At 40.2% G+C, this 21979-nt stretch overlaps 1 protein-coding gene across 4 annotated transcripts in view; it reads right to left on the bottom strand.

Annotated features, from left to right (window-relative positions):
- Nucleotides 1–21538, bottom strand: part of LOC127419937 (SLIT-ROBO Rho GTPase-activating protein 3-like) — a 60800-nt gene extending 39262 nt beyond the window's left edge. For 2 of the 4 annotated variants that reach the window (XM_051661767.1, XM_051661768.1), the window contains exons 1-3: nucleotides 21111–21538; nucleotides 10192–10706; nucleotides 3890–4061 (exon numbers count right to left, since the gene is read on the bottom strand). In XM_051661767.1, the coding sequence (XP_051517727.1) occupies nucleotides 3890–4061; nucleotides 10192–10258 (239 nt within the window). In that variant the 5' untranslated portion in view covers nucleotides 10259–10706; nucleotides 21111–21538. Of the gene's footprint in view, nucleotides 1–3889; nucleotides 4062–10191; nucleotides 10707–11942; nucleotides 12064–21110 lie in introns of all 4 variants that reach the window. The other 2 variants (XM_051661766.1, XM_051661765.1) reach the window with 2 other exon arrangements.
- Nucleotides 21539–21979: the final 441 nt, after the last annotated feature.

The following is a 21979-nucleotide window of genomic DNA, read 5'->3' as shown; positions in this document are numbered from 1 at the left end:
TATTGTCTAATTGTGTGTCTTTGTCAGTTGGCTTTTGACCACTGGGGTGCTTGTTTGTGTCGGGTGTGGGGGATTATGTTCGGGGGGAAAAGTTGTGATTTCATGTGGTTTGATTCTGCATTTTCTGTTGTCTATTTGATTTGCTTCATGGAATCAATAACAATTGTTAATAATTTTAAAAAAAAACACCAAATTCTCAGTCCTATTGAGCATCTGTGGGATGTGCTGGACCAACAAGTCCGATCCATGGTGGCTTGAAGGATCTGCTGCTAATGTCTTGGTGCCAGATACCACAGGACACCTTCAGGGGTCTTGTAGAGTCCATGCCTTGTTGGGTAGGTGCTGTTTTGGTGTCACTCGGAGGACCAACATCATATTAGGCAGGTGGTCATAATGTTTTGGCTCATTGGTGTATACACAAAACTAAAATATTCACTATATGTTTACAAAACCCTTCATCTGGTGATATATATTGGCTATAAAAAGCTTATGTCAGGTCTCTTAGTTATTTTTTTCCTTCTCCTTCTGCCTTGTCCATGTGGTTTTTGTGTTTCCCTTGTGTGTCTGTTTGTTTTTATTTTACAGGTGCCATGTGCTTTTGCAGCCACGAGGTTTCCCTGCAAGGGCTCATTGGTGCAGCAGCTCATTATCCTGATCAGCAGCACCTGTTCCTTGTTTCTCCTGTCCTATTTATTCCCTCTCTGTTTGCAGAGAGGGAATAATCATTCTCTGAACACATCTTCTGCCTCAATCCCTCTTGGCTCTGTTCCTAGCTATTTGAGTGGATAACCCGTCAAGCTTGTGGTTCTTCTGCTCATTTGATGCGGAGGGAGCTAACCGCTACATCTTCTGTTCAGACACCTTCTGATTCTTCACCCAATATTAAGCCCATGCATGTGGGCAGAACTCATCTCACCCCAGAAGTGAGACTGCACCAGATCCTCAAGGGGTTATGCCTTACTGCAGGAAGCCAGGACATTTTGCTACCACCTGTCCTTTAAAAGCCACGGCTCGCCTGTAGTCCGGGGGATATTGGCGAGTGCAACCCCTTTTTCCCATGCCCATGGAGCCTGCACTCTCCTCTCTGCCATCTTGTGGTCTGGTCACTGGTCTCATCAGTGCTCCGTCCACATTGACTCTGGGGCAGAGGGTAATTTCATCAACATTTCTCTGACTGCCAAGTGGGGGTTTGAGGTGAAAAGGCTCTCCACTCTCCTGACTGTCAGCGCCCTCAATGGCCAATCCATCGCTGAGGTTTCGGAAGTTACGTCTCCGGTGAGCCTTCTCATTTCGAGCAACCACCAGGAGAAGTTGGTGTTCTATCTGTTGGACACTCCCTATACTCCTGTGGTACTTGGCCACCCCTGGCTGTCCCTGCATAACCCTCAACTGAATTGGGTAGAGAACACTGTGATATCCTGGAGTTCATTCTGTCATGCTCAGTGTCTTTAAGTCGGTCATGTCTTCTGCCTCTTGTCTGTCAACAGTTCTGTGAGATTGGTTCTTCTGTTAGTTTGTCATCAGATTTCCACCCCCAGACCAATGGCCAGACCGAGCGGTCCAACCAGGACCTAAAACGTATGCTCTGCTGTTTGGCCTCCCAAAACTCATCTTCCTGGAGTCAGCAGCTCACGTGGGCTGAGTACGTCCACAACACTCTGCGGATGTCGTCTATTGGTCTCTCCCCTTTCAATGCTGTCTCGGCTACCAGCCCCCCCCCTCTTCCCTTCATTTCTTTCCCATCAGCCAAGGCTTTTACTCAACACTGTTGTTGTACCTGGAAGAGGGACAGGGGGGCGCTGCTCCAGATTCAGGGGCATACTAAGAAGGCAGCGTTGCAGCTCAGGCTCACCCTGTCTTTCATGTCTCCTGTATAAAACCTGTCTTTCATAGTCCTCTTGTTCCTACTGTCTCTTCTCTTCCCTCCCCTCATCTTGTAGATGTTCTCTGGTTTACACTGTGCAGAGGCTGCTGGATGCTAGATGCCTCTATATATAGATATATAAACCCCTTTGAGTTAATATAAGAATTGTCGTCGGGGTCCTGATCACCCTGCCAGGTTTATATAGTGACCAGCTGACTCGACATTACCATTTACATTTATAGAGTGATTACAGGTAAAGTGAGACACTTTCTAAAAGGACAGTTTTTAAAAGTACAAATATTCCACATAGTTTCTTTTTTGCATGCATAGTAATTATAAAAGAATGATCAAAATGCTGTTTAAAATAGTTTTATATGGAGTATAGCATCTCATAGCAGGACATGTCAACTTCCCTAAAATATTTAATGTCACCTACTCATATACACACACACACACACACACACATATACAGTTGTGCTCAAAAGTTTGCATACCCTGGCAGAAATTGTGAAATTTTGGCATTGATTTTGAAAATATGACTGATCATGCAAAAAAACTGTCTTTTATTTAAGGATAGTGATCATATGAAGCCATTTATTATCACATAGTTGTTTGGCTCCTTTTTAAATCATAATGATAACAGAAATCACCCAAATGGCCCTGATCAAAAGTTTACATACCCTTGAATGTTTGGCCTTGTTACAGACACACAAGGTGACGCACACACGCAATTAAAGGTTCATTTCCCACACCTGTGGCTTTTTAAATTGCAATTAGTGTCTGTATATAAATAGTCAATGAGTTTGTTAGCTCTCACGTGGATGCACTGAGCAGGCTAGATACTGAGCCATGGGGAGCAGAAAAGAACTGTCAAAAGCCCTGCGTAACAAGGTAATGGAACTTTATAAAGATGGAAAAGGATATAAAAAGATATCCAAAGCCTTGAAAATGCCAGTCAGTACTGTTCAATCACTTATTAAGAAGTGAAAAATTCGGGGATCTCTTGATACCAAACCAAGGTCAGGTAGACCAAGAAAGATTTCAGCCACAACTGCCAGAAGAATTGTTCAGGATACAAAGAAAAACCCACAGGTAACCTCAGGAGAAATACAGGCTGCTCTGGAAAAAGACAATGTGGTTGTTTCAAGGAGCACAATACGACGATACTTGAACAAAAATGAGCTGCATGGTCGAGTGGCCAGAAAGAAGCCAATGCCACAAAAAAGCCTGGTTACAATATGCCCGACAACACCTTGACAGGCCTCACAGCTTCTGGCACACTGTAATTTGGAGTGACGAGACCAAAATAGAGATTTATGGTCACAACCATAAGCGCTAAGTATTGTGCTCCTTGAAACAACCACACCGTCTTTTTTCCAGAGCAGCCTGTATTTCTCCTGAGGTTACCTGTGGGTTTTAATTTGCAACCCGAACAATTTCTGCTCCCCGTGGCTCAGTTTCTAGCCTGCTCAGTGTATCCACATGAGCGCTAACAAACTCATTGACTATTTATACACAGACACTAATTGCAATTTAAAAAGCCACAGGTGTGGGAAATTAACTTTTAATTGCCATTTTAAACCTGTGTGTGTCACCTTGTGTGTCTGTAACAAGGCCAAACATTCAAGGGTATTTAAACTTTTGAGCAGGGCCATTTAGGTGATTTCTGTTATCATTATGATTTAAAAAGGAGCCAAACAACTATGTGATAATAAATGGCTTCATATGATCACTATCCTTAAATAAAAGACAGTTTGTTTTTGCATGATCAGTCACATTTTCAAAATCAATGCCAGAATTTCACAATTTCTGCCAGGGTATGCAAACTTTTGAGTACAACTGTATATACATAGAGAGAAAGAGAGAGAAAGACCATAGAGAGGGAACGGGAAAGTATTAGCAGGATGCAATCTGGCCACAATGCAGGTCAGAATCAAACCTGCCTCTCCTGCATGAGCACCATGTCTCAATGTGTCTGGAGCATGTGAGCTTTTTATTTCATAATGCTAAAAGCACCATGGGTACCTTTTGGTCTTGACGGTGAACTTCTCGCTGAGTTTTTCCAGAGAGCGGGCGTACTCTGCCTCAATCTCACCCCGTCTGCGTAGGTACTCGCTTAGATCCTGCAGCTGCTGTGTTTTCACCTCTAGCTGCGCATCCAAGATTTTTAGCTGCTCCGAGAGCTGACCACGCACCTCTGAGCAAGAGATAGAGAGAGAGAGAGATGAGAATGCATGGATGGATGGATGGATTTCAGCAAAAAAGGGGCGTGATAACTTTCTAGCCCCCTGCACCAGTGTCCCTACCCTGGGGCTGAGAGCTGATTGGATGAGGGAAAACATCATTCCTAATACTGGCTATAAATATAACCTCAGATTACACGCCAGGCCTACATCTCACACATCGGGCACAGAGCATTAAAGGTGCACTCAGTCATTTTTGCCTCATTAAAAAAAGTTTAACACATGAAGAAATGAATAGTACTTTTGAAATATAGTTTAAAAGGATGGACAGAAAAGCAGTTTTATTTTATATGGAGTGCCTCATGGGGGCCGCCAAGTTCAGACCGCATGACTAGTTAAATACTTTTCACTTTGTCTTAGTATCCCCGATGTTGGACACTGTCGCTCACAGAATAAATTATACTGCAATTCATTTTCTTAATCAGTATTTTTGACTTGTTTTCCAGTAACAAAATATTGAAACATTTTTAAACAAGATAAATCTACTTAAGCAAAATGTTATTTTAGCAAACATTATATTTTTAGGTCAATGGTTTATCTTTTAACTTTAAAAATATCACAATAAATAAAAAATAAAATATATACAGGTGCATCTCAATAAATTAGAATGTCGTGGAAAAGTTCATTTATTTCAGTAATTCAACTCAAATTGTGAAACTCGTGTATTAAATAAATTCAGTGCACACAGACTGAAGTAGTTTAAGTCTTTGGTTCTTTTAATTGTGATGATTTTGGCTCACATTTAACAAAAACCCACCAATTCACTATCTCAAAAAATTAGAATACATCATAAGACCAATAAAAAAAACATTTTTAGTGAATTGTTGGCCTTCTGGAAAGTATGTTCATTTACTGTATATGTACTCAATACTTGGTAGGGGCTCATTTTGCTTTAATTACTGCCTCAATTCGGCGTGGCATGGAGGTGATCAGTTTGTGGCACTGCTGAGGTGGTATGGAAGCCCAGGTTTCTTTGACAGTGGCCTTCAGCTCATCTGCATTTTTTGGTCTCTTGTTTCTCATTTTCCTCTTGACAATACCCCATAGATTCTCTATGGGGTTCAGGTCTGGTGAGTTTGCTGGCCAGTCAAGCACACCAACACCATGGTCATTTAACCAACTTTTGGTGCTTTTGGCAGTGTGGGCAGGTGCCAAATCCTGCTGGAAAATGAAATCAGCATCTTTAAAAAGCTGGTCAGTAGAAGGAAGCATGAAGTGCTCCAAAATTTCTTGGTAAACGGGTGCAGTGACTTTGGTTTTCAAAAAACACAATGGACCAACACCAGCAGATGACATTGCACCCCAAATCATCACAGACTGTGGAAACTTAACACTGGACTTCAAGCAACTTGGGCTATGAGCTTCTCCACACTTCCTCCAGACTCTAGGACCTTGGTTTCCAAATGAAATACAAAACTTGCTCTCATCTGAAAAGAGGACCTTGGAACACTGGGCAGCAGTCCAGTTCTTCTTCTCCTTAGCCCAGGTAAGACGCCTCTGACGTTGTCTGTGGTTCAGGAGTGGAATACGACAACTGTAGCCAAATTCCTTGACACGTCTGTGTGTGGTGGCTCTTGATGCCTTGACCCCAGCCTCAGTCCATTCCTTGTGAAGTTCACCCAAATTCTTGAATCGATTTTGCTTGACAATCCTCATAAGGCTGCGGTTCTCTCGGTTGGTTGTGCATCTTTTTCTTCCACACTTTTTCCTTCCACTCAAATTTCTGTTAACATGTTTGGATACAGCACTCTGTGAACAGCCAGCTTCTTTGGCAATGAATGTTTGTGGCTTACCCTCCTTGTGAAGGGTGTCAGTGATTGTCTTCTGGACAACTGTCAGATCAGCAGTCTTCCCCATGATTGTGTAGCCTAGTGAACCAAACTGAGAGACCATTTTGAAGGCTCAGGAAACCTTTGCAGGTGTTTTGAGTTGATTAGCTGATTGGCATGTCACCATATTCTAATTTTTTGAGATAGTGAATTGGTGGGTTTTTGTTAAATGTGAGCCAAAATCATCACAATTAAAAGAACCAAAGACTTAAACTACTTCAGTCTGTGTGCATTGAATTTATTTAATACACGAGTTTCACAATTTGAGTTGAATTACTGAAATAAATGAACTTTTCCACGACATTCTAATTTATTGAGATGCACCTGTATGTCACGCCTCCCTCGGGCACTCCACCTCCCTCAGCGCTCCGCATCACCCGATTTCTAATCCACCGCACCTGCACTCCATTCACTCGCTCATCACTGCCTGCATAAATTACTCACCTTCACGCCACTTCACTGTCAAGTCTCACACAAACGACTCTAGTTAGACGCAGTGTTTATTTTCCTGTCTGTATTTGCTCTTGATCTTCGTCGATATCTGTTTAGTGCTTACCCTGCTGTTTCGCCTGTTACCTCTTCTTCAGTTCTGTAGACATCAACCTTGTGAAACCCTCTTCAGTTTGTGAAGCTTCTCTTCTGTGTGATATCACCTGTACCATTGATCTCACTGTGTAAACCCTGTGAATCTCAGTAAATGCTCTTGCACTTGGTTTCACTAACTACAACTTGTGTGGCTTGAATTCCTGACAATATATATATATATATATATATATATATATATAAACTCAGCAAAAAAAGAAACGTCCTCTCATTTTCAACTGCTTTTATTTTCAGCAAATTTAACATGTGTAAATATTTGTATGAACATAAAAAGATTCAACAACTAAGACATAAACTGAACAAGTTTCACAGACATGTGACTAACAGAAATGGAATAATGTGTCCCTGAACAAAGGGGGGGTCAAAATCAAAAGTAACAGTCAGTATCTGGTGTGGCCACCAGCTGCATTAATTACATCTCCTCATTGACTGCACCAGATTTGCCAGTTCTTGCTGTGAGATGTTACCCCACTCTTCCACCAAGGCACTTGCAAGTTCCCGGACATTTCTGGGGTGAATGGCCCTTGCCCTCACCCTTCGATCCAACAGGTCCCAGACGTGCTCAATGGGATTGAGATCCAGGCTCTTCGCTGACCATGGCAGAACACTGAAATGTCTTGAAGGAAATCATGCACAGAACGAGCAGTATGGCAGGTGGAATTGTCATGCTGGAGGGTCATGTCAGGATGAGCCTGCAGGAAGGGTACCACATGAGGGAGGAGGATGTCTTGCCTGTAATGCACAGCGTTGAGATTGCCTGCAATAACAACAAGCTCAGTCCGATAATGCTGTGACACACCACCCCAGACCATGATGGACCCTCCACCTCCAAATCGATCCCACTCCAGATTACAGGCCTCGGTGTAACGCTCATTCCTTCGACGATAAACGTGAGTCTGACCATCACCCCTGGTGAGACAAATCCGCGACTGGTAAGGACCTGCCTTACAACATGCCTACAAGCCCTCAGTCCAGCCTCTCTCAGCCTATTGCAGACAGTCTGAGCACTGATGAAGGGATTGTCCGTTCCTGGTTTAACTTGGGCAGTTGTTTTTGCCATCCTGCACCTGTCCCGCAGGTGTGATATTCGGATGTACCGATCCTGTGCAGGTGTTGTTACACGTGATCTGCCACTGCGAGGATGATCAGCTGTCCTTCCTGTCTCCCTGTAGCACTGTCTTAGGCGTCTCACAATACGGTCATTGCAATTTATTGCCCTGGCCACATCTGCAGTCCTCATGCCTCCATGCAGCATGCCTAAGGCACGTTCACGCAGATGAGCAGGGACCCTGAGCATCTTTCTTTTGGTGTTTTTCAGAGCCAGCAGAAAGGTCTCTTTAGTGTCCTAAGTTTTTATAACTGTGACCTTAATTGCCTACCGTCTGTAAGCTGTTAGTGTCTTAACGACCGTTCCACAGGTGCATGTTCATTCATTGTTTATGGTTCATTGAACAAGTATGGAAAACATTGTTTAAACCCTTTACAATAAAGATCTGTAGTTATTTGGATTTTTACAAAATGATCTTTAAAATACAATGCCCTGAAAAAGGGATGTTTCTTTTTTTGCTGAGTTTATACAGTGGTGTGAAAAAGTGTTTGCCCCCTTCCTGATTTCTTATTTTTTTGCATGTTTGTCACACTTAAATGTTTCAGATCATCAAACAAGTTTAAATATTAGTCAAAGATAACACAAGTAAACACAAAATGCAGTTTTTAAATGAAGGTTGTTATTATTAAGGGAAAACAAAATCCAAACCTACATGGCCCTGTGTGAAAAAGTGTTTGCCCCACATGTTAAAACATAACTTAACTGTGGTATATCACACCCGAGTTCAATTTCTCTAGCCACACCCAGGCCTGATTACTGCCACACCTGTTCTCAATCAAGAAATCACTTAAATAGGACCTGCCTGACAAAGTGAAGTAGACCAAAAGATCTTCAAAAGCTAGACATCATGCTGAGATCCAAAGAAATTCAGGAACAAATGAGAAAGAAAGTAATTGAGATCTATCAGTCTGGAAAAGGTTATAAAGCCATTTCTAAAGCTTTGGGACTCCAGAGAACCACAGTGAGAGCCATTATCCACAAATGGCGAAAACATGGAACAGTGGTGAACCTTCCCAGGAGTTGCCGGCCGACCAAAATTACCCCAAGAGTGCAGCGATAACTCATCCAAGAGGTCACAAAAGACCCCACAACAACATCCAAAGAACTGCAGGCCTCACTTGCCTCAGTTAAGGTCAGTGTTCATGACTCCACCATAAGAAAGAGACTGGGCAAAAATGGCCTGCATGGCAGAGTTCCAAGATGAAAACCACTGCTGAGCAAAAAGAACATTAAGGCTCGTCTCATTTTTGCCAGAAAACATCTTGATGATCCCCAAGACTTTTGGGAAAATACTGTGGACTGACAAGACAAAAGTTGAACTTTTTGGAAGGTGTGTGTCCCATTACATCTGGCGTAAAAGTAACACTGCATTTCAGAAAAAGAACATCATACCAACAGTAAAATATGGTGGTGGTAGTGTGATGGTCTGGGGCTGTTTTGCTGCTTCAGGACCTGGAAGACTTGCTGTGATAAATGGAACCATGAATTCTGCTGTCTACCAAAAAATCCTGAAGGAGAATCTCTGGCCATCTGTTCGTGACCTCAAGCTGAAGCGAACTTGGGTTCTGCAGCAGGACAATGATCCAAAACACACCAGCAAGTCCACCTCTGAATGGCTGAAGAAAAACAAAATGAAGACTTTGGAGTGGCCTAGTCAAAGTCCTGACCTGAATCCTATTGAGATGCTGTGGCATGACCTTAAAAAGGCAGTTCATGCTCGAAAACCCTCCAATGTGGCTGAATTACAACAATTCTGCAAAGATGAGTGGGCCAAAATTCCTCCACAGCGCTGTAAAAGACTCATTGCAAGTTATCGCAAACGCTTGATTGCAGTTGTTGCTGCTAAGGGTGGCCCAACCAGTTATTAGGTTTAGGGGGCAGTCACTTTTTCACACAGGGCCATGTAGGTTTGGATTTTGTTTTACCTTAATAATAACAACCTTCATTTAAAAACTGCATTTTGTGTTTACTTGTGATATCTTTGACTAATATTTAAACTTGTTTGATATTCTGAAACATTTAAGTGTGATAAACATGCAAAAAAATAAGAAATCAGGAAGGGGGCAAACACTTTTTCACACCACTGTATATTCTTAAAACAAGAGAAAGCAATTTGCCAATGAGGTAAGAAAAAAAACCTAATTCAAGATATAGTCTCTGAAATTGAATCTTAATATTTTATGCATTTTTGCTTCTCCATTAAATGTATCTTATTTTAAAAATGCTTAGACATCTTTACTGGAAAAGAGACAAAAATACTGATTAAGAAAATGTTTTTGTTGCAGTTGAATCATCGCTGGATTCATTTGCTATTCTAGTGGCATCAGTCAGCGAAAACTTTTTGCATGATGCAGCATGCATGCATTCCTCTAGGTGCCAGTATAAATCCCAGATGGTTTCCATATCAGCCAGCGCAACATAAACAAAAAAAGACCACAGAGTGCCCCTTTAAATGTAGGGAAGTACTTAGTTCATTAGTCTACATAGTTTGAATGAGTGAGATTAAAGGGAGCATAATACTGAGTTACATTAAATTTTCTTTACCTTTGATTTGTGTCTCATACTCTGCCAGACTCCCCCTTTCCTTTCTCAGTTTTCCATGTGATGTCATGGTCTCCCTTGCTCGTGTAGCTGTCCCTTTGACTTGGTCAGGCCCAAAGTGTCTGGTTCACAGTGAACACACAGGTTTTTTTTGTCTCCACAATGAAACTGTTTAATTACTGTTCCAATGTGGTGTTGTTGTTTTGGTTCTTCGCAAAAATGAGTTATATTTCCATTATATTACAGAGACTCTTCACGTACAGTCTGGAGTTCATACCAGGCAACTAAATAAAAACCCTGTCTTTCAATCTGTGCTTTCAGCGAAAACGGAACAGGGAAGTCTCTGTGTGCATGTGTGTGTGTGGACACGGTAGTGAGCTCCAATCTAAGCAGTTCTCTCAGCACTGTGTGTGTGCATTCACAGTTTCATTTTCAGAGCTGAGAATATGGGAGCTTTGCAGGGGCCTGATAGTTTTCATCTGTTTCCTGAGACCGTGGTTAATTGTGATTGTCCTTGCCTGGAAAGGAGAGTAAGAGAGAGAGAGAAATACAGTTAGGAAAGTTGTGTGCGAAAATACTTACATTTTGCATTTGTCTAATTGACTACAATTTTTTTCCTTACAAATTAGATTATAAGCATAACAATGTATGTGAAACGTTGAATTGAAAACATCTTATTTGATGTTCCCTTTTGCTTTAATGACAGTAGCATGCATTCCAGTTGGCATGGAATTCACAGCATGATTTGAGCATTTTCCAAGAGTATCTTGTGTCCTTCAATGGATGCAAAGAAATCTAAACTTTTGTACAAATTAACATGGTCAATAGCACACATTTAAGTCTACATCTCACACACCGGGCAAACACAGAGCATTAAAGGTGCACTCAGTAATTTTTGCCTCATTAAAAAAAGTAACACATGAAGAAATGAATAGTACTTTTGAAAGATAGTTTAAAAGGATGGACAGAAAAGCAGTTTTATTTTATATGGAGTGGATTGTCTCATGGGGGCCGCCAAGTTCAGACCGCACGACTAGTTAAATACTTCTCACTTTGTCTTGGTATCCCCCTGATGTTGGACACTGTCGCTCACTGAATAAATTATGCTGCAATTCATTTTTTTAATCAGTATTTTTGACTTGTTTTCCAGTAAAAAAAATATATCGATATGTTAAATAAGTAAAATCTACTTAAGCAAAATTTTATTTTAGCAAACATATTTTTTTAGGTCAATATACTGTATATATATATATATATATATATATATATATAAAGTGATCTAGAAATAAGTATATTTTAATATTTCTTATTTATTTATTAATGTCATAATGCTTCTTTGTTTAAATGTCTCATAATTCTGTTTATTTCCAGGTTTAAATTAGATTTTGAATCCCAGATTGTCTACGTGGACTCAGACTTGTGAGTACCACTGTATAAAAGGAGTAAACAAACACAGACAATAAATGAAATATGGAAGTAAACATAGAAATGTAAGATGAGAGAAACACTGAGACACAGGAGAGGAAGAGGGATAATGTTTTTTTTACATCAAAAAAACAGTTAACTGAACTGAGCACACCTGCCCACATCCTGTTTGTCTTCTGCAGTGTGTGATTCAGAAAGACTCTCAAATAAAGACATCCTGTCAATCCTAAATTAAGTATTCACTCTAGTATACACAACTAAGCAAGAGCTGATAACCGTCAGAACGTGGCGGGTGAGGTGGGGGGTTATAAGAAGCTCTGTTTTCTTACAAAGTATGTGACTGATTGTTTGTCACAGGATGGCTGCCTGAAGTGTGCTGGAGTTCCTGTGAGTTGCGCCAGTTATGGCCGTTGGTCTTGTGAGAGGGTGGAGGGACCTGAATCATCATGGCTCTCAGCACAAACACACACACAGTTATAGTCAGACTGGAAAGTGATGCTCTAGCATGGTGCATTAAGACTTTTGGGTACCACACAATATATGGTGATATTCTGTGAATTAAGAGGCAGATGTAGCCATCCTCACGAATGCACAATTGAGTTATGTACGTTTATATGTACATACGTTTATATGTGATTACATTTACTTAAATTGAATCACATTGCGAGTGGCTAGAATGCTTGAGGAATTCTAGTGATTAACATTTTTATTAATTTTCAAAACAAAGAAAAACAAAACATATATATGATTCAACATTAACTCCCACTACTTCCCCTCCCCAAACAAGAACCCCACCCGACCCCAAACGAACATCCCAGTGGTCTTACATAAGTACACACATTTACAGAGAATAAAATAATATATATATACACACACACACACATACATACAAACATATACATACATACACACATACATACACACATACACCTATAATAAACATACAACTCTAAACTATACCTCTCTCTTCAGAGACCCACTGCGAGAGCCCCCCAAAAACGTCAAATATCTACCCCATTTCCCAATAAAAGAATCCCATATCCCCAGCCTTCTACATGTTACCTCCTCGAAGGCTGCCACCCTTCCCATCTCCTCGCACCACTCCCGAATTGAGGGTGCTCCCACCGACTTCCAACCCCTTAAAACAATCTGCCTGCCTATCATCGCACTGGTGAGGACCCAATTTTTTATGTATTTATCACCTTTGTCGTTGACCGCCCCATCACCCAAAACACAGAGTCTGGGGCAAAACGAAATCCGAATGCCCAACACGTCACACAGAAAATTCTGTACCTTCAACCAAAATTCCTGAATCTCAGCGCACCACCAAAAAACATGGGCCATGTCTCTTTCCTCTGATTGGCATTGCCAGCAGGTGGGTGTGTCTTTGAGACCAAGCCTATACAATTTAGAGGGGGTCCAATAGAACCGATGTAAAATCTTGAATTGTATAAGGCGCACCCTTGCATCTCTCGATGCAGTTTTTATGTTTTTTTTAAAATCCTAGCCCATTCTCTCTCCTCCAATTCCAGGTTTAAATCTTTCTCCCATAATCTCTTGAGAGTGGTTAAGACTCCGTCCCCCAGACTCTGAATTAATAAGGAGTAAAACACTGATGCCTCATGGCCCTTTCCAAAAGCAGAAATCACCTCTACTAGAGTATCTGCTGCTTTAGGGGGGTGTATGCTACTCCCAAAAATAGTACAGAGCAAATGGCGTAACTGAAGCTTGAGGAATTCTAGCAGTCCAGTGGTTGTCAAGAGGTTTTGCTTCAGGACCTATATTTTACACTGGCCATCATGTGGTAAACCTACACAGTACCAGAATTGTTAATATTATCCTATTTACCAACCAAACATATGGAACAAACACTGGGCCAAATACTGCATTAGTATTAGTCATATTACTAATTGACAGATGAATTTGGACCAAAATAGTTTGCTTTGAATGAATGCACTGCCTGTGACACCAACAACAGAGGATATGGGAAGAGTTCTCTTCTACCTTTAAAAGGTGTATAAGCCTATTTATGTTGTACGATGGCGTTTTAGTGCCAGGTCTTTTATTTTATTTATTTTTTATCTAAGATTTAGAGAATTAAATTGTATTATTTTGAGAATAAAGTCAAAGTTACAATAATAAAGTGTAGCATTATAAGATTTAAGTCAAATTTCAAAATTACGAGAATTAAGTCGTAGCATTATGAGATTAAAGTCGTAATATTTTGAGAAAAAAGTAAAAATGATGACAAAGTCGTAATGAGATTACGACTTTAAAGTTGTAATTGTTTTTAGATTAAAGTCACAATATTTTGAGAATAAAGTAAAAATTACATCAATAAAGCTGTAGCATTATGTGATTAGTCATAATATTTTGAGAATAGTCAAAATTACGAGAATAAAGTTCTAGCATTATGAAAGTCGTGATATTTCGAGAATAGTCAAAATTATGAGAATAAAGTCGTAGCAATTTATTTATCCCCTTTTCTCCCAATTTGGAAAGCCCAATTCCCACTACTTAGTAGGTCCTCATGGTGGCACGGTTACTCACATCAATCCGGGTGGCAGAGGACAAGTCTCAGTTGCCTCCGCTTCTGAGACCGGCAATCTGTGCATCTTATCACATGACTCGTTATGCATGACACCACGGAGACTCACAGCATGTGGAGGCTCATGCTACTCTCCGTGATCCACACACAATTTACCACACGCCCCATTGAAAGCGAGAACCACTAATCGCGACCACAAGGAGTTTACCCCATGTGACTCTACCCTCACTCAGCACACCCTGGATTTGAACTCGTGACTCCTGGGGTGGTAGTCAGCGTCAATACTCGCTGAGCTACCCAGGCCCCCTAGTTGTAGCAATTTTTTCAGAATAAAGTCATAATTACTAGAATAAATTCATAGCATTATGAGATTAAAGTTGTAATATTTTGAGAAAAAAATAAAAATTACAAGAATAAAGTCGAAGCATTATGAGATTACAGTTGTAATATTTTGAGAATAAAGTTACAATTATGAGAATGATGTCATAGCATTATGAGATTAAAGTTGTAATATTTTGAGAATCTTTGTACCTTTTCATGTACCAGTGAAAAAAATATCTAAATAAATATATTGGTACTACACTTTTGGGTTAAATAAACATGTGTTTTTACACATGTAAGACACATCATGCACTCTCAGTCACTGAGCGGCTGTGGCAGCCTGCTCCTCTCTTCCTTCAGAGTGGTTAGAGGTCAAAAGCCTCAGCAAGCCAATCAGAACTCAGCAGAGACTTCATTATGATAATGCTATTATTGATTCACAGACTCGGATTTGTGCACAATGGTGATTGATTGTAATGCAAAAGTGTATGCGATAACTGCTGTATGTCAATGGTTTTTTGATACTCTTGGTTTCTCTATTTTGTAAGAAAGAATAAAGCATTTTAAATAATAAACCCTTCTATGATATGAAAAATTGCAAGGTTACATTTCTAGAAAAAGTAGTGGTTTCCACTCCTTTCCTCATTTAATTGCATAATGCATTTAGAATTCACAAATCAGCACATTAATGGTGAATTCATTATTTTATAGATAGGCTTCACAAAAGCAAGCACGTATTGATCCAGCAGTGGAATGCCTGTCTGAGGACAGGTCCAGTATCCTGACTGAGTGAATGTGCTTGTTTAAACTTGATCTGTCTGCTGTATTGAGTTAAAGAAACCCTGGGGAATTGGAGATCCATGGGATCAATCCTGTTTTACGCTCCCAGTGGAGGCAGGGATGAGGATCAGCTCTAGTCTTATCTCTCAGAGCAGAAGACCACAGGGCCTCCTCACACACACACACACACACACACACACACACACACACACACACACTTAGAGCCATTGCTGAAACCTCTTCTGTTCTCTTTCAGTGTCATGGAGTGATGCTGCTGCCACACAGACAAAATCACTAAACATAAGCTAATACATCACAAAATATTTAGTTAAAGGCTTTGCTCACCCATTTGCTCACAATAATGACCTTATAAACCTGTATTACTTACTTTTTTCTGTGGAACACAGAAAAAGTTATTCAGCATAATGTTTACAGTAAGATGCTTTTTTTCATAGAATGGAGGCAATGGTGACTACATTTGTCAAGCAAGACATTCAGTGAATAACGAATTTCGGACTATTCCTCACATGAAGCTACTGTATGCCTTCAGAAGACTTGGAATGTAGCACATGAGTTGCATGGCCTCCTTTTATTATGCTTTTGTATCGTTTTTGGAGCTTGACAGTCACAGTCCCTTTGATATTCAAAAGTAACCCTCCCAACCCTGTATACCAGGGCCTTTAATGTGTGAAGACAAGGAGCATATTTAAGCGCACAAATGTACTCATGCAGGGTACTGTTGAAACACTACCCCGGGACAGGTGTAACACTAATTTGTGATGTGCTAAATAATCATTAGCCAAAACTTATGTGATATATACTGCCACATTTTATACTCTGAATGTTTTCAAATATTTCTAATGCTTGCATATGTATCAATTCTAACATTTCAGCTGGAACTCCTCTCTTGATTTTCCTAACCCTGATACAAGGCATCCTGTGACATGAACACATGCCTGCCTCTCTCTCTCTCTCTCGCTCTATACGTCCATCTATCCATCCATCCATCCATCTATCCAATAAAGTGGGCTGACTACCATAATGATGCACATTCATGTTATTGACTACGATAAAGTGCATTTCTGCAAATGCAATTAGCGATTATTGCTTGAGACTAAAAAGCTCATTAAGATGTGGCTCACTCTGATGACTGCCCATAGGAAAGAAAAATCACAAATGAGATCTTTTAATATCTCAGTTATTTCTCCTAGACAGCAAGGAGATTAAAGGGAAAGCAAATAGAAACTGCTTCTATTCTGCTTTTCAGATTTTTCTCCTGAGAAAAGGGACCCAGTAAACTCATGGTGTGTTCTCAACTAGTGGCTGACCGAAATGGGTTATTCATGCTAATGAATATTACTAGAGAGCGAGATGCTGATATTTGTGAGATACAGGCTAATACAATTTAATTATATCAATTAAGATACACATATACAATGAAATTAAACATTTCTTTACACAATATTTACTTGAAATTAACTAAAAATTGCCTGTTTGAAATTGTACATGGCAAGGCTGTTGGTAGATTTAGGAACTGACACAAGGGGGAAATAACATTTCTGTTAATCGACCAATCAGGCTATCGGCTAATAATCTTCTAGCATATTGTCCGATTTATCGGCCTGGATGATACATCCAGCTATCACTAATCAGATTCTCAGAAATTTCAAGGTACCAAAATTCTACTATCAAAAGTCCGATTTAAAAATGAATTCTGAAACATTTGAGCTATTCACATTCATTTTATAGCTCTATAGTACTCTTACTTCATGTCTACAATTGTCTCATTAGTGTCTATTTTTATTTCTGAGGAATTTTAAAAAACACATTTTAAGAAACACATCTGAAACAAATGTAATACTTAAATGAAACATAATTGAGATCTCCATTAGGTCACCTGAGCAATGAAAGAGCAACCTCTGAGCAAAAATAGTTTACTCTGAGTAAAATGGATGTAAGTGTAAGAGATATGGCATTTGTGATAGATAGAGAAAGATTTGAGTGTCAGCTCAGAGCAGTAAATGTGGAACTGAATAAAGGTCATGCTGAGATGAGGCTGCTTATCTGACAATCACGATTCACTTTACTGCTCTGTCTCTTCTTTTCAGAGTGTGTACAGGAAAACAAACACAGACACACATTCTCTTACACACACTCTAATCCCATATTAAGCAGCTTGAGTCCCCCCAGTGTTTTTTGCACTTCCCCTGAAGTCTGACATTGTGATGAGCTCTGTGGGTAGAGAGAACACATCTCTCCTTTCTCTGCTCTTATCTTATCCAACAAGCCATTTCAACCTAAATACTCATAACTTGCATTTTCAATTCCTCTTTCCAGGGAGCATCACTAAGGTGATTTGTGGCCATACAAGCACACGCTTAACCCAACAGAACAGATACAAGAGCAAGATCAGTGGAAGGTAAAGAAAGAAAAGGTGCATTTATGGGTTGAAAAACATAAGAATCAAAACACTGACATGAGGAACAAAATTGTTGTTATAAAGACTTGTTATCAGAGAATATATACCTATACTATGTTTACTTTTCTTACCCTATTGGCAAATAGATATTTCTTTTTTTGGGGGGGGGGGATTTTTCCCCTTTTTCTCCCAATTTGGAATGCCCAATTCCCAATGTGCTTTTAAGTCCTTGTGGTCGCATAGTGATTCGCCTCAATCTGGGTGGTGGAGGACGAATCCCAGTTGCCTCCGCGTCTGAGATCGTCAACCCGCGCATCTTATCACATGGCTTGTTGAGAGCGTTGCCACGGAGACATAGCGCGTGCGGAGGCTTCACGGCATCCACACTCAACTCACCACGCACCCCACCGAGAACGAACCACATTATAGTGATCACGAGGAGGTTACCCTGTGTGACTCTACCCTCCCTAGCAACCGGGCCAATTTGGTTGCTTAGGAGACCTGGCTGGAGTCACTCAGCATGCCCTGGGATTCGAACTAGCGAACTCCAGGGGTGGTAGCCAGCGTCTTTACCACTGAGCTACCCAGGCCCCCTGGCAAATAGATATTTCTTGTTTTAAAGCACTAATCCAGCAAAATTATGTTAAGTTTAAGCTTAAAACAAGATTAAAAAAACAACTAACCTATTGCAATTATAAGTGCAACAGGTAATAGTACTTTTGAAAAACGATTCTAAGTTCAGTCATGAAACTCTCCAATGTGCATGCAGAGGTCCTTTGACATGTATTCCGTTAAGCCAATCAATTTGTGTACTATGTTTATCTAAATGTAATTCAGTTGTCTGCAGCTAGCTGGTCTCACTGGAGCGTGCCATGTGAGTTTTCACTCTGAAACCCTCCTCCTCCCCAGCATCACCCATCTAGATCTGCTTCACAGGGATTGTATGTTTGTGCACTTGTGCAGCGACAGCATGTCCTAAATGCTTGATGCAGAATGACTTATGTATGTCTAACTGTGCAGCAGCATGTCTTACATGCTTAACACAGCTTCTCTTCATACTTGCTCAGCAGAAGCAGCAGCATAAGCTGATCTAATCCACCAAGACCAAACCTACCATTTTATGACATCCATAATTACACGTTACATTTATTCTGTGAGTTGTCATGACTTAAATATGCTTAAAGGAATATTCTGGGTTCAATACAAGTTTCAGGTGCACTCAGTAAGTTTTTGTTCACGTTGTCTTGGACTTACACTGACACCTAGTGGTGTGGATGCAGCATCGTTTAAACACAATAGCTTTTAATAGTTACAGATGCCATTGTAGAAATTCACTATTCACAGCCAGCCAGGCTTAATTAAATCCCTGAGTGAAAGTGTCCAATATCAGGATGGTTACAAAGATTAAGGGAGTAGTATTTGGCTGGTCATGTGATTCTAACATGGTAGCCCCCCTGAGGGGACCCTCGCCATGTACAATAAAACAGCTTTTATAAGGTTACTGATATAACTGAAGTCTTCATCTCATGTGATTGGTCATGATTTTAGACATTGGTTTCAAAATTACAATTAATTTCTTTAGAAGTAAAAAATATTAAATGGGAAAAAAATTATCACCTTTAAGCACAATCAACAGCATTTGTGGCGTAATGTTGATTACCACAAAAAATTATTTTGACTTGTCCATCCTTTAAAAAAAAAAGCATACTTTTAAAAGGAGGTGCAACACTCACTCTTTAAGCACAATTAGTGCTACAATTTTATTTGTTTAAAAATACATGATGTTTCGGCCAACCTCAGGGCCTTCATCAGACATCAAAAAGAACTTGAACAAACAACAATTAAAAACTTCCCCAATTACACATGTGTGTCCCTCTAATTGGAGGAGTGGCTTTGAAATTACTGGATAATTCACTCTCCCACTCCTTAAATAAAGCAAAAATCTTTATTACAATGAGGCCCTTACAATGGAAGTGAATGGGGCCAATCTTTGGAGGGATTAAAGGCAAAATGTGAAGTTTAGAATTTTATTAACCACTTAAATTCATTCATCTCTTTAAACTCATGTAGTATTTGAGCTGTAAATTAATTTAAGTCATCATTTGTTTTTTTTTTGTTTTTTTTTTACTCATTTTAGGGTTTATTGACATTACATCGTCATGGAAACAAAGTTGTTAAATTAGATATTACTTTGAACAGAAATGGTTAAAATAATTTTATCACACTAAAACCATGTTAACAGGCATATTGTTTAAATCTTGTAGCTTTATTTTTGAAACAGTGAGTAATTTAACATTTACAGATTGTCCCCATTGACTTCCATTGTAAGTGCCTAATCAATATTATGCCACAAATGCTGTAGCTTAACTTGTATTGAACCCGGAATATTCCTTTAAAATCATGTACACTCACATGAGACACCAGCTTAATAAAAGCTGTTTTATTTTACATGGAGCGGGTTGCCACATGGGGGCAAACATACAGTATTTCGATCACATGACCAGCCGAATGCTCTTCACTTTATCTTGGTAACTTCCCTGTTTTGGACACTTTTGCTCGCAGAATAATTACACATGGATAACGATAAACATGCTATTTCTACAGCAACAGTAACTGTTTTAGTGTGATGCTGCATCCAGGCCGACAAGTGTCAGTATACATCCATGACTGCCATATTGGTCAGCGAAACAAACAAAAAATTACTGAGTGTCCCTTCAATTCAAGATATACTATCTGAAAAAGTAATAAAGAATACATTTACTTGATGACTTGTTTCAAGGATGTTTAGATATTTTCACTGGAAAACATAAAGACATAAATACTTATAATGAAAATGTTTTTGTAGTGATATGCAAGAAAAGAAAAAAAAAAAAGAGAAAGAGGAAGGACAGGGAACCCCTCAGCGAAATGAAAAAGCAACCAAGGTAGAGGAGGAGAAAGGGACGTGCTGAGGTGGAGGATTGAAACACAGAGGTGTGAAGGACTGCCTGATAAGGATCAATGCTGAGACACACTGAAAGAGGAAGCAACCAGTCGGTGTGCAGTTGTTAGTGGCTTTCACTCCTGTGTAGCACTCATGCGCACCGATGACAAATCAGTCGTATACGCAAAAGCATGTAACCTATGCAGGGACGTGGTGGATGGATCAGCCAAAAATATCCACTCACACAAACAGAATAAATACAGTACATGATATAAATGCTCACTGTCATACACAAATAAACACACTCCAAGACATACACACTGAACAGAAAATGCATGCATCTAATGCTTGCTGTCATATACACACAAACATGTCAGTGAGCAACAGAGCACCCACTGTCTGTGTGTTTGGTAGGGTGTGCAGTGATGCTCTATGCATAGACATACTGTGAGTTTAATGAAAACACAAATGTAAATTCATAAATAATAAACAAAGCCCAGTCTTACCTCATTCTCCGTAGTTCTGTCTGTCTCTCTCTCTCTCTCTCTCTCTCTCTCTCTCTCTCTTCCTTTTCTCCTCGCTTGCTTTCCCTCCCTTTCTTGTGGATACAGTCAGAGAACACTGTTTGAGTCACATAAATTTCATGGAGCCAGTTTGATTTCTTTCCCTCTGACACATTCTACATAGATGACTCGCTCTCTCTCTCTCTCTCTCTCTCTCTCTCTCTCTCTCTCTCTCTCTCTCTCTCTGAGACGTGCATACAAAATAAAACAGCACTGTCTCTCCCTCACGCGCACACATATACAAGCTCACAAATGCATGCATGCCTCTCTTGTGCACACACACATGTATACACACCACAAGCGCATGCTGAACCAGTCAGAGTCAGTCAGTCAGTCACTCTCTCTCTCTCTCTCTCTCTCTCCCCCACTTCTCTCAGGCAATCAGAAATAACATTATAACCTAAGCCACACCCCTTTCGCCCCTCTCCCCGCAGGCTTACTATAAATACAGGGATGGATATGAATATGCTTGTTCTCTTAGACTTCCCCCTCCCGTTCTACTGCATCTCTCATTCCTAATATTCTTTCAATCTCTCTCTCTCTCTCTCTCTCTCTCTCTCTCTCTCTCTCTCTCTCGCAATGAAATGCTTCTCTTATGACCTTGCATTGTGCTCACGACTACCAACCCCCGTTCTCCCCTCTCTCTCTCTCTCTCTCTCTCTCTCTCTCTCTCTCTCTCTCTCTCTCTCTCTCTCACACTCTCACTCTCACACACACCCACACATACACTGGACTAATGTACAGTAATGAATCTATTCAATACAACAGACCTTGCAGATAATGGGCTGTAAACCCCATATAGCCAATCCAAG

The sequence above is a fragment of the Myxocyprinus asiaticus genome, chromosome 29 (genome assembly GCF_019703515.2).
Source record: "Myxocyprinus asiaticus isolate MX2 ecotype Aquarium Trade chromosome 29, UBuf_Myxa_2, whole genome shotgun sequence".
NCBI classification, from domain to species: domain Eukaryota; kingdom Metazoa; phylum Chordata; class Actinopteri; order Cypriniformes; family Catostomidae; genus Myxocyprinus; species Myxocyprinus asiaticus.
This window is presented reverse-complemented; position numbering and strand designations above follow the sequence as displayed.